Below are 13671 nucleotides of genomic sequence, written 5' to 3'. Positions count from 1 at the left end.
ATTTAGTGCTAAATAATGCAATGAATTATTATTATTATTATTATTACAGAACACAATGCTGATGTTAGGGTTTCGGCCCAGTCTTAGATCAATTTCCTCACAAACATTTGGTATTAACCCTTCAGTGTCTTCAGTCATAAACAAACCACAATCGTTAAATATTTTACATCAAATGTTCATGTTGTTCTGCAATATATCAAATATGATTCATTACAATATGATAAATAATAATATGTAATTATGATCCTTTATCAGAGCTTAGGAAACATGGAACAATGATGGAAATCAGAAATCTGCAGCAGAATTATAAAGCTTCAAAGGTCAAAACAAAAACTCGGAGCTCAATTCGTTTCAGAGGTTTATTATTCAGACGTCACATTTATTTACATCAACTACAGGAAACTTTTCATATTTACATTAAAATAAATGATTCACACCTCAACAACAAAAACAAACAGGAATTAATTCAATTATGAATAAAATGATTGACAGAAACTACAGTCTGAGTCTACCTGTCTCCCTCTCTCTGCCTGTCTGTCTCCCTCTACCTGCCTGTCTCTCTCTCTACCTGTCTCTCTCTGCCTGTCTGTCTCCCTCTACCTGTCTCCCTCTCTCTGCCTGCCTGCCTGCCTGTCTGTCTCCCTCTCTCTGCCTGTCTGTCTGTCTCTCCCTCTACCTGTCTGTTTCCCCCCCTCTCTGCCTGTCTGTCTCTCTCTCTACCTGTCTCTCTCTGCCTGTGTCTCTCTGTCTGTCTGTCTGTCTGTCTGTCTGTCTCTCTCTCTCTACCTGTCTCCCTCTACCTGTCTGTCTCTCTCTCTCTACCTGTCTCCCTCTCTCTGCCTGTCTGTCTGTCTCTCTCTCTACCTGTCTCTACCTGTCTGTCTGTCTCCCTCTACCTGTCTCCCTCTCTCTACCTGTCTCTCTCTGCCTGTCTCCCTCCCTCTACCTGTCTCCCTCTCTCTGCCTGTCTGTCTCCCTCTACCTGTCTCCCTCTCTCTGCCTGTCTGTCTCTCTTTACCTGTCTCCCTCTCTGCCAGTCTGTCTGTCAGTCTCTCTCTCTCTAGCTTCCTGTCTGTCTCTCTGCCTGTCTCTCTCTCAGTGGAAGACGGTCTGTCTCCAGCGTTTGTCCGGGGTGAAGGGCCAGAGACAGTCGATGATGGCGGAGGTGAAAGGTCGCGGCGTGACGCTCAGGTTGAGCAGCTCCAGGCGGGAACAGTTGAGCTGACTGTTGATTGGACGAAGAGCCGAGGCCGCCAGCTGCTCCGTCAGCTGACACACAAACAAACAACAACAAACGTTTATTATACTACAAATACTCCGTCAGCTGACACACAAACAAACAACAACAAACGTTTATTATACTACAAATACTCTGTCAACTGACACACAAACAAACAACAACAACAAACATTTATTATACTACAAATACTCCGTCAGCTGACACACAAACAAACAACAACAAACGTTTATTATACTACAAATACTCTGTCAGCTGACACACAAACAAACAACAACAAACGTTTATTATACTACAAATACTCTGTCAACTGACACACAAACAAACAACAACAACAAACATTTATTATACTACAAATACTCCGTCAGCTGACACACAAACAAACAACAACAAACGTTTATTATACTACAAATACTCCGTCAGCTGACACACAAACAAACAACAACAAACGTTTATTATACTACAAATACTCTGTCAGCTGACACACAAACAAACAACAACAACAAACGTTTATTATACTACAAATACTCCGTCAGCTGACACACAAACAACAACAACAACAGCAACAACAAACGTTTACTCTCAAACTCTATTGATACTACAAATACTCAGAATACCTAACAACACTACCAATATTTAATGAATAAATAATAATAATAATAATATATATATCACCAATGCTGGTCTGGTTGGTTTTCTGAGAATCTACTGCAGCTACTGGAACCTTGTTACCATGTAGCAATAAAAATATACTAAAAACCTGATTAATCTGGTTAGTCACAGTGGAGTGCTATTATTTTGAACACTACTGTGTGTGTATGTATATATATATATATGTGTGTGTGTGTATATATATTTGTGTGTGTGTATATATATATATATATATATGATATATATTTACAGGTATGAGGTGGCTGGACGGCAGGTTGAAGGCCTCAGCGATGGACACGGCCATCTCATATTTGGTCATCTGCTCTTTAGCAGAGAAATGGAATATTCCTCTGATGGACGGGTCCTGAAAGGGAGAGACAGGCGAGTGGTGAGACAGGCAAAGAGAGGAGAGACAGACACAGACAGACAGTCTCCTACCTGTCTGTCTCTCTCTGACAGCTTCCTGCAGACAGCTGCTACGTCTCTGGCGTCAGTAGGAAACCTCTGCTGGCAGTGGTCCAGCGTGCAGCTCTCCGTCGCCTCGGCAACCTTCTGCCACAGTGATGTCACAGCGCTCTCCGCCACAGACTCCACCTCCCCGAAGAGCACGGGCACCCGCAGCACCACCGCGCCTGAGACAGGTAGACAGGTGAGACAGACAGGTGAGAGACAGACTCCACCTCCCCGAAGAGCACGGGCACCCGCAGCACCACCGCGCCTGAGACAGGTAGACAGGTGAGACAGACAGGTACCCGGACAGTGATGTCTCTCTCTCTTTCTCCCTCCCTCCAGCTTGAGACAGACAGGTATAGAGACAGACAGACAGACAGACAGACAGACAGACAGACAGACAGGTACCTGGGCAGTGGCGTAGTGTCTCTCTCTCCCCCTCCAGCTTGAGACAGACAGGTATAGAGACAGACAGACAGACAGACAGGTACCTGGGCAGTGGCGTAGTGTCTCTCTCTCCCCCTCCAGCTTGAGACAGACAGGTATAGAGACAGACAGACAGACAGGTACCTGGGCAGTGGCGTAGTGTCTCTCTCTCCCCCTCCAGCTTGAGACAGACAGGTATAGAGACAGACAGACAGACATAGAGACAGACAGACAGACAGACAGACAGACAGGTACCTGGGCAGTGGCGTAGTGTCTCTCTCTCCCCCTCCAGCTTGAGACAGACAGGTATAGAGACAGACAGACAGACATCGAGACAGACAGACAGACAGACAGGTACCTGGGCAGTGGCGTAGTGTCTCTCTCTCCCCCTCCAGCTTGAGACAGACAGGTATAGAGACAGACATAGAGACAGACAGACAGACATAGAGACAGACAGACAGACAGGTACCTGGGCAGTGGCGTAGTGTCTCTCTCTCCCCCTCCAGCTTGAGACAGACAGGTATAGAGACAGACAGACAGACATAAAGACAGACAGACAGGTACCTGGGCAGTGGCGTAGTGTCTCTCTCTCCCCCTCCAGCTTGAGACAGACAGGTATAGAGACAGACAGACAGACAGACAGGTACCTGGGCAGTGGCGTAGTGTCTCCCTCTCCCCCTTCAGCTTGAGACAGACAGGTATAGAGACAGACAGACAGACAGACAGGTATAGAGACAGACAGACAGACAGACAGACAGGTACCTGGGCAGTGGCGTAGTGTCTCTCTCTCCCCCTCCAGCTTGAGACAGACAGGTATAGAGACAGACAGACAGACAGACAGGTACCTGGGCAGTGGCGTAGTGTCTCTCTCTCCCCCTCCAGCTTGCTGCGTCCGTAGATGTTGAGAGGGTTTGGCGTGTCGTCTTCTCCGTACGGAGGATTCCTGCCGTCAAAGACGTAGTCGCTGCTGATGTAGAGCAGGAACGCTCCACAGGAGGCTGGGACACAGGAGGACACCTTCATCATCACCTTCATCATCATCATGTACACCAACCCTACAGCAGTGAGACAGGTTAAAGGGGTGGCGCCCTACCCGCCTCCTTGGCCAGCGTGCTGGTGGCGTGAACGTTGAGGTTGACGGCTGCTTCGGTGTGTCTCTCCACCACGTCTGGACGCCTCTCCGCCGCACAGTGGACCACCACGTCAGGCTGCACACACACTCCATTAGTATTAGTACTACTGACATCAACTTTATTCACACACACAAACACTGAGGCTGACCCCACCATAGATATCTATGAGAAATATGTTTCTACATATATATCTATGGACCCCACGCAGGAACCTCAATCAGCTGGAACCTTCACACAGCTCCTGACCAGCTCAGAGCGACAAAGGTACACAAAGATACACAAGGGTACACAAGAGTACACAAAGGTACACAAAGATACACAAGTACACAAGGGTACACAAGAGTACACAAAGGTACACAAAAATACACAAGTACTCAAGGGTACACAAGAGTACACAAAGGTACACAAGTACTCAAGGGTACACAAGAGTACACAAGAGTACACAAAGGTACAAAAGTACTCAAGGGTACACAAGAGTACACAAAGGTACACAAAGATACACAAGTACTCAAGGGTACACAAGAGTACACAAAGGTACACAAAGATACACAAGTACTCAAGGGTACACAAAGATACAAAAGGGTACACAAAGATACACAAGTACTCAAGGGTACACAAGTATACAAGGGTACACAAAGGTACACAAGTACACAAAGGTGAGCATCACAGAAACCAGAAAAGGGCAGGTCTGATCTGATTCTGCTCTGATCGTACAAATACAAAACACAGCGTGTAGTACATTGTGTAGTACAGCATGTAGTACAGCATGTAGTACAGCATGTAGTACAGCGTGTAGTACAGCGTCTAGTACATTGTGTAGTACAGCATCTAGTACATTGTGTAGTACAGCATGTAGTACAGCGTGTAGTACAGCGTCTAGTACATTATGTAATACATTGTGTAGTACATTGTGTAGTACATTGTGTAGTACAGTGTGTAGTACAGCGTGTAGTACATCGTGTAGTACAGCGTGTAGTACATTGTGTAGTACAGCGTGTAATAAATTGTGTAGTACATTGTGTAGTACCTTGTGGAGTACCTTGTGTAGTACCTTGTGGAGTACCTTGTGTAGTACAGCGTGTAGTACAGCGTGTAGTTCAGTGTGTAGTACAGCGTGTAGTACATTGTGTAGTACAGCGTGTAGTACATTGTGTAGTACTTGTGTAGTACAGCGTGTAGTTCAGTGTGTAGTACCTTGTGTGGTACAGCGTGTAGTTCAGTGTGTAGTACAGCGTCTAGTACATTGTGTAGTACAGCGTGTAGTACGGTGTGTAGTACATTGTGTAGTACAGCGTGTAGTACATTGTGTAGTACCTTGTGTAGTACCTTGTGTAGTACAGCGTGTAGTTCAGTGTGTAGTACCTTGTGTAGTACAGCGTGTAGTACAGCGTGTAGTTCAGTGTGTAGTACCTTGTGTAGTACAGCGTGTAGTACAGCGTGTAGTACAGCGTGTAGTTCAGTGTGTAGTACAGCGTGTAGTACAGCGTGTAGCACAGCGTGTAGCACAGCGTGTAGTACAGCGTGTAGTTCAGTGTGTAGTACCTTGTGTGGTACAGCGTGTAGTTCAGTGTGTAGTACATTATGTAGTACAGCGTGTAGTTCAGTGTGTAGTACCTTGTGTAGTACAGCGTGTAGTACAGCGTGTAGTACAGCGTGTAGTACAGCGTGTAGTTCAGTGTGTAGTACCTTGTGTGGTACAGTGTGTAGTTCAGAGTGTAGTACAGCGTGTAGTACAGCGTGTAGTTCAGTGTGTAGTACAGCGTGTAGTACATTGTGTAGTACCTTGTGTAGTACAGCGTGTAGTACAGCGTCTAGTACATTATGTAGTACATTGTGTAGTACGGTGTGTAGTACATTATGTAGCACAGCGTGTAGTACATTGTGTAGTACCTTGTGTAGTACAGCGTGTAGTACATTGTGCAGTACCTTGTGTGGTACAGCGTGTAGTTCAGTGTGTAGTACAGCGTGTAGTACATTGTGTAGTACAGCATGTAGTACATTGTGTAGTACAGCGTGTAGTACATTGTGTAGTACCTTGTGCTCCTGCAGTAGTGCTCTGACAGCGTCTTCGTCTGTGAGGTCACAGCGGAGGAGGCGTGGCCTAGCTCTCCTGTAAGCCGTCCCGATCACCAACCAGCCGGCGTTCTGAAACTCTCTGCAGACGGCTCGACCCAGCAGACCCGACGCCCCGGTAACCAGAACCGACGGAGCCGGAACCATCGCTTCCTCCTCCTGAAACACACAGTACTACAGTCAGTACTACAGTCAGTACTACAGTCAGTACCACAGTCAGCACTACAGTCAGCACCACAGTCAGCACCACAGTCAGCACTACAGTCAGCACCACAGTCAGCACCACAGTCAGCACTACAGTCAGTACTACAGTCAGTACTACAGTCAGTACTACAGTCAGCACCACAGTCAGCACTACAGTCAGTACTACAGTCAGTACTACAGTCAGCACCACAGTCAGCACCACAGTCAGCACTACAGTCAGCACTACAGTCAGCACCACAGTCAGCACTACAGTCAGTACTACAGTCAGCACTACAGTCAGCACCACAGTCAGCACTACAGTCAGTACTACAGTCAGCACCACAGTCAGCACTACAGTCAGCACTACAGTCAGCACCACAGTCAGCACTACAGTCAGTACTACAGTCAGCACCACAGTCAGCACCACAGTCAGCACTACAGTCAGCACCACAGTCAGCACTACAGTCAGTACTACAGTCAGTACTACAGTCAGCACCACAGTCAGCACTACAGTCAGCACTACAGTCAGCACTACAGTCTATATTACAGTCAGCATTACAGTCAGTACTACAGTCAGTACTACAGTCAGCACCACAGTCAGCACTACAGTCAGCACTACAGTCAGTACTACAGTCAGCACCACAGTCAGCACCACAGTCAGCACTACAGTCAGCACCACAGTCAGCACTACAGTCAGTACTACAGTCAGTACTACAGTCAGCACCACAGTCAGCACTACAGTCAGCACTACAGTCAGCACTACAGTCTATATTACAGTCAGCATTACAGTCAGTACTACAGTCAGCACTACAGTCAGCACCACAGTCAGCACTACAGTCAGTACTACAGTCAGCACCACAGTCAGCACCACAGTCAGCACTACAGTCAGCACCACAGTCAGCACTACAGTCAGTACTACAGTCAGCACCACAGTCAGCACTACAGTCAGCACTACAGTCAGCACTACAGTCTATATTACAGTCAGCAGTACAGTCAGTACTACAGTCAGTACTACAGTCAGCACCACAGTCAGCACTACAGTCAGCACTACAGTCAGCACTACAGTCAGCACCACAGTCAGCACTACAGTCAGTACTACAGTCAGCACCACAGTCAGCACCACAGTCAGCACTACAGTCAGCACCACAGTCAGCACTACAGTCAGTACTACAGTCAGTACTACAGTCAGCACCACAGTCAGCACTACAGTCAGCACTACAGTCAGCACTACAGTCTATATTACAGTCAGCATTACAGTCAGTACTACAGTCAGCACTACAGTCAGTACTACAGTCAGTACTACAGTCAGCACTACAGTCAGCACTACAGTCAGCACCACAGTCAGTACTACAGTCTATATTACAGTCAGCATTACAGTCAGCACTACAGTCAGTACTACAGTCTATATTACAGTCAGCATTACAGTCAGCATTACAGTCAGTACTACAGTCAGCACTACAGTCAGCACTACGGTCAGCACTACAGTCAGCACTACAGTCAGCACTACGGTCAGCACTACGGTCAGCACTACAGTCAGCACCACAGTCAGCACCACAGTCAGCACCACAGTCAGTACTACAGTCAGTACTACAGTCAGCACTACAGTCAGCACTACAGTCAGCACCACAGTCAGCACTACAGTCAGTACTACAGTCAGCACCACAGTCGGCACCACAGTCAGCACTACAGTCAGTACTACAGTCAGCACCACAGTCAGCACCACAGTCAGCACTAGTCAGTACTACAGTCAGTACTACAGTCTATATTACAGTCAGCATTACAGTCAGCACCACAGTCAGTACTACAGTCAGCACTACAGTCAGTACTACAGTCAGTACTACAGTCTATATTACAGTCAGCATTACAGTCAGCACCACAGTCAGTACTACAGTCAGCACTACAGTCAGTACTACAGTCAGTACTACAGTCTATATTACAGTCAGCATTACAGTCAGCACTACAGTCAGTACTACAGTCAGTACTATAGTCAGCACCACAGTCAGCACTACAGTCAGTACTACAGTCAGTACTACAGTCAGCACCACAGTCAGCACTACAGTCAGTACTACAGTCAGTACTACAGTCAGCACCACAGTCAGCACTACAGTCAGTACTACAGTCAGTACTACAGTCAGCACTACAGTCAGCACCACAGTCAGTACTACAGTCAGTACTACAGTCAGCACTACAGTCAGCACTACAGTCAGCACCACAGGCAGCACTACAGTCAGTACTACAGTCAGTACTACAGTCAGCACCACAGTCAGCACTACAGTCAGCACCACAGTCAGCACTACAGTCAGCACCACAGGCAGCACTACAGTCAGTACTACAGTCAGTACTACAGTCAGCACCACAGTCAGCACTACAGTCAGCACCACAGTCAGCACTACAGTCAGCACTACAGTCAGTTCTACAGTCTATATTACAGTCAGTATTACAAGCAGTACTACAGTCAGCACTACAGTCAGTACTACAGCCTGTATTACAATCAGTACCACATTCAGTACTACTGGCTGTACTGCAGTCAGTACTCAATCTGTATTACAGTCAGTACTACAAGCAGTACTACAGTCTATATTACAGTCAGTACTATAAGCAGTACTACAGTCAGTACGACAAGCAGTACTACAGTCACCACTACAGTCAATACTACAGTCAGTACTACAGTCAGCACTACAGTCAGTACTAGTCTGTATAACAGTCAGCACTACAGTCTATATTACAGTCAGTACTACAGTTTTCAGTCAGTACTACAGTCAGTACTACAGCCAACACTACAGTCAGTACTACAGTCAGTACTACAGTCAGCACTACAGTCAGCACCACAGTCAGCACCACAGTCAGCACTACAGTCAGTACTACAGTCAGCACCACAGGCAGCACTACAGTCAGCACTACAGTCAGTACTACAGTCAGTACTACAGTCAGTACTACAGTCTATATTACAGTCAGCATTACAGTCAGTACTACAGTCAGCACCACAGTCAGCACTACAGTCAGTACTAAGGTCAGTACTACAGTCAGCACCACAGTCAGTACTACAGTTTGTACTACAGTCTATATTACAGTCAGCACTACAGTCAGTACTACAGTTTGTACTACAGTCTATATTACAGTCAGCATTACAGTCTATACTACAGTCAGCACCACAGTCAGCACCACAGTCAGCACTACAGTCAGCACCACAGTCAGTACTACAGTCTATATCACAGGCAGTACTACAAGCAGAACTACAGTCAGCACTACAGTCAGCACTACAGTCAGCACTACAGTCAGCACCACAGTCAGTACTACAGTCAGCACCACAGTCAGTACTACAGTCAGTACTACAGTTTGTACTACAGTCTATATCACAGGCAGTACTACAAGCAGTACTACAGTCAGCCCTACAGTCAGTACTACAGTCAGCACTACAGTCAGTACTACAAGCAGTACTACAGTCAGCCCTACAGTCAGTACTACAGTCAGCACTACAGTCAGTACTACAGTCAGTACTACAGCGAGTGATACAGTCAGTACTATAGTCAGTACTACAGTCAGTACTACAGTCAGCACCACAGTCAGTACTACAGTCAGTACTACAGTTTGTACTACAGTCTATATCACAGGCAGTACTACAAGCAGTACTACAGTCAGCCCTACAGTCAGTACTACAGTCAGCACTACAGTCAGTACTACAAGCAGTACTACAGTCAGCCCTACAGTCAGTACTACAGTCAGCACTACAGTCAGTACTACAGTCAGTACTACAGCGAGTGATACAGTCAGTATTACAAGCAGTACTACAGTCAGCACTACAGTCAGTACTACAGTCTGTATTACAATCAGTACCACATTCAGTACTACTGGCTGTACTGCAGTCAGTACTCAATCTGTATTACAGTCAGTACTACAAGCAGTACTACAGTCACCACTACAGTCAATACTACAGTCAGTACTACAGTCAGTACTACAGTCAGCACTACAGTCTATATTACAGTCAGTATTACAAGCAGTACTACAGTCAGCACTACAGTCAGCACTACAGTCAGTACTACAGTCTATATTACAGTCAGTATTACAAGCAGTACTACAGTCAGCACTACAGTCAGTACTACAGTCTGTATTACAATCAGTACCACATTCAGTACTACTGGCTGTACTGCAGTCAGTACTCAATCTGTATTACAGTCAGTACTACAAGCAGTACTACAGTCACCACTACAGTCAATACTACAGTCAGTAGTACAGTCAGTACTACAGTCAGCACTACAGTCAGTACTACAGTCAGCACTACAGTCAATACTACAGTCAGTACTACAGTCAATACTACAGTCAGCACTACAGTCAGCACTACAGTCAGTACTACAGTCAGCACTACAGTCAATACTACAGTCAGTACTACAGTCAATACTACAGTCACCACTACAGTCAATACTACAGTCAGTACTACAGTCAGTACTACAGTCAGCACTACAGTCAGTACTACAGTCAGCACTACAGTCAATACTACAGTCAGTACTACAGTCAGTACTACAGTCAGCACTACAGTCAGTACTACAGTCAGTACTACAGTCAGTACTACAGTCAGCACTACAGTCAATACTACAGTCAGTACTACAGTCAATACTACAGTCACCACTACAGTCAGTACTACAGTCAGTACTACAGTCAGTACTACAGTCAGCACTACAGTCAGTACTACAGTCTATATTACAGTCAGTACTACAGTCTATATTACAGTCAGTACTACAGTCTATATTACAGTCAGTACTACAGTCTATATTACAGTCAGTACTACAGTTTACAGTCAGTACTACAGTCAGTACTACAGTCTATATTACAGTCAGTACTACAGTCAGTACTACAAGCAGTACTACTAAAGCAGTTAGCTTTAGCTTCGTTAGCTCTATTAGCAGTTTCCAGGTGAGGTTACCTGGAGCAGCTGCACACGGCCCGGGCTGAAGATAATTCTGTGTTCTGCGCCTGCGCGGCTCATCTGTCCCCCTGTTTCTGATATTGATTATTGATTACTGGTGACTGATCAGGTATCGATCTGTCGGATTCTCTGATGCGCACTTTGTTTTTCTCTCTTCGCTTCCGCCCTCAGATCAGCTGTCTGCCGTAAAGCAGCTTCCGCCCTCAGATCAGCTGTCTGCCGTAACGCAGCTTCCGCCTTCAGATCAGCTGTCTGCCGTAACGCAGCTTCCGCCCTCAGATCAGCTGTCTGCCGTAACGCAGCTTCCGCCTTCAGATCAGCTGTCTGCCGTAAAGCAGCTTCCGCCCTCAGATCAGCTGTCTGCCGTAACGCAGCTGTCGCAGTGAAGCTAAGCTGGTTAGCATACAGGCTAACAGAAGGAACGCGTAAATACTGTTATTTACCGGCTTTGTTTGTTTATTTACCGTCTCCGTTTGTTTATATACCGGCTCCGTTTGTTTATTTGCCGGCTCTGTTTGTTTATTTACCGCTGCAGTTCGTTTCTGGTCGGGTCAGATTGATTTATCACGGCATATTATGATCATTATTATTATTATTATTATTATTATTTTTATTATGAAGAAGAAGATTTAGAAGATTTACCTCCGAACCTCCGAACTCTAATCCCGGCATGTTATCCAGATCAGCAGCTCAGACACACAATAACCATAAACATCTATGAGAATGACGGCTCTTCTTCTTCTTCTTCTCCTCCTCCTCCTCCTTCTTCTTCTTTGGTGTTTATTGTCAGTTGGCCTCCTTTTCCTTTCTTTTACCGCCTCCTGCTGGACTTCTTTCATACTTCCCTCCTGTTATTATTATTCTTGTTGTGGCAAACATCTCAGGATGATTTTCTCCAGATTTCACACCTTCTATTATATTTTTGTATATTTTGTAAGTTTTCTCCTTTTATATCTGCATCTCTACCTCCATCCTTCTCCTCTCCCTCTTTTTTTAGTGTTTCTTCTCCTTCTCCTCCTACTATGGAGCCTCCAGTGGGTCGCAGCACCTCCTGCCGTCCATCAAAGGAACAGCAGCTCCTCCTTCAGTCACAGGACAGCTTCAACTCCTCTTCCTCCTCTTTCTCCTCTTTGTCCTCTTCCTCCTCTCCTCCTCTTCCTCCTCTCCTCCTCTCCTCCTCTTCCTCCTCTCCTCCTCTTTCTCCTCTCCTCCTCTTTTCTTCTCCTCCTCTTCTCCTCTCCTCCTCTCCTCTTCCTCCTCCTCTTTCTCCTCTCCTCCTCTCCTCTTCCTCCTCTCCTCCTCTTCCTCCTCTTCCTGCTCTTTTCCTCTCCTCCTCTTCCTCCTCTTCTCCTCTCCTCTTCTGCTCTTTCTCCTCTTTTCCTCTCCTCCTCTTCTCCTCTCCTCGTCTCCTCTTCCTCCTCTCCTCCTCTTTCTCCTCTCCTCCTCTTTCTCCTCTCCTCCTCTTCCTCCTCTTCCTGCTCTTTTCCTCTCCTCCTCTTCCTCCTCTTCTCCTCTCCTCTTCTGCTCTTTCTCCTCTTTTCCTCTCCTCCTCTTTCTCCTCTCCTCCTCTTCCTCCTCTTTCTCCTGTTCTCCTCTTCCTCCTGTTCTCCTCTTCCTCCTCTTCCTGCTCTTTTCCTCTCCTCCTCTTCTCCTCTCCTCTTCTGCCCTTTCTCCTGTTCTCCTCTCCTCCTCTTCCTCCTCCTCTTCTCCTCTCCTCTTCTGCTTTTTCTCCTGTTCTCCTCTCCTCCTCTTCCTCCTCTTTCTCCTGTTCTCCTCTTTCTCCTGTTCTCCTCTTTCTCCTCTCCCGCTCTTCTCCTCTCCTCTTCCTCCTCTTCTCTTTTCCTCTCCTCCTCTTTCTCCTCTTCCTCCTCTTCTCCTCTTCTCCTCTCCTCTTCCTCCTCTTCTCTCCTCCTCTTCAAACTTAACTGTTTTTTATTACAGCCGCTAAATGTTTCTGGGTTCAAACTAACATCGATCCGTTCATGAGTCTGGACTTGTTTTGAGCGACTGTTGTAGCCAGCAATACTTGAAACGACGTGTTTTCTTCTCTTTCAGTATCTGTGGGTAGATACTGGTGGTAGAAAATACTTTTTAAATACCATTTAAACTCCATGTAACTAAAAGTCTCAACTGGAGCCAATATTTGAGGTAAAAAATTCACCATATTCAACAGTTGAATAGATTGAAAAGCATGTAAAAGCTCACAATGTCAATCCTAAAAACAAGTCTTTACACAAGACTGAAATCCCTGTGAAGAGGGGTTACTCACCCTGTGTAGAGGGGTTATTCACCCTGTGTAGAGGGGTTACTCACCCTGTGTAGAGGGGTTACTCACCCTGTGTAGAGGGGTTACTCACCCTGTGAAGAGGGGTTATTCACCCTGTGTAGAGGGGTTACTCACCCTGTGTAGAGGGGTTACTCACCCTGTGTAGAGGGGTTACTCACCCTGTGAAGAGGGGTTACTCACCCTGTGTAGAGGGGTTATTCACCCTGTGTAGAGGGGTTACTCACCCTGTGTAGAGGGGTTACTCACCCTGTGTAGAGGGGTTATTCACCCTGTGAAGAGGGGTTACTCACCCTGTGTAGAGGGGTTATTC

At 46.3% G+C, this 13671-nt stretch overlaps 1 protein-coding gene across 4 annotated transcripts; it reads right to left on the bottom strand.

The window, feature by feature from the left end:
• Nucleotides 1-345: 345 nt before the first annotated feature.
• mat2b (methionine adenosyltransferase 2 non-catalytic beta subunit methionine) lies at nucleotides 346-11820 on the bottom strand. 4 transcript variants are annotated; one of them, XM_059352460.1, is made up of 7 exons: nucleotides 11072-11250; nucleotides 5932-6129; nucleotides 3858-3972; nucleotides 3610-3762; nucleotides 2327-2520; nucleotides 2139-2252; nucleotides 870-1269 (listed from the first exon to the last, which is right to left on the bottom strand). In XM_059352460.1, the coding sequence occupies exons 1-7, from the start codon at nucleotides 11132-11134 to the stop codon at nucleotides 1096-1098; spliced, it is 1011 nt and encodes a 336-aa protein (XP_059208443.1). In that variant the 5' UTR covers nucleotides 11135-11250; the 3' UTR covers nucleotides 870-1095. The 4 variants fall into 4 exon arrangements, 3 of the variants coding, with proteins under 3 accessions (XP_059208441.1, XP_059208443.1, XP_059208444.1); XM_059352461.1 differs by lacking the exon at nucleotides 11072-11250 and adding an exon at nucleotides 11717-11820 and having other exon boundaries at nucleotides 871-1269; XR_009395756.1 differs by lacking the exons at nucleotides 3610-3762; nucleotides 3858-3972; nucleotides 5932-6129; nucleotides 11072-11250 and adding exons at nucleotides 346-548; nucleotides 2747-3314 and having other exon boundaries at nucleotides 1019-1269.
• Between the last annotated feature and the right edge of the window lie 1851 nt (nucleotides 11821-13671).

This window comes from Centropristis striata, chromosome 15 (assembly GCF_030273125.1).
Source record: "Centropristis striata isolate RG_2023a ecotype Rhode Island chromosome 15, C.striata_1.0, whole genome shotgun sequence".
In the NCBI taxonomy this organism is placed as follows: Eukaryota; Metazoa; Chordata; class Actinopteri; order Perciformes; family Serranidae; genus Centropristis; species Centropristis striata.
Note: the sequence above shows the minus strand (reverse complement) of the source record. Positions and strands in the feature narration are given on the sequence as shown.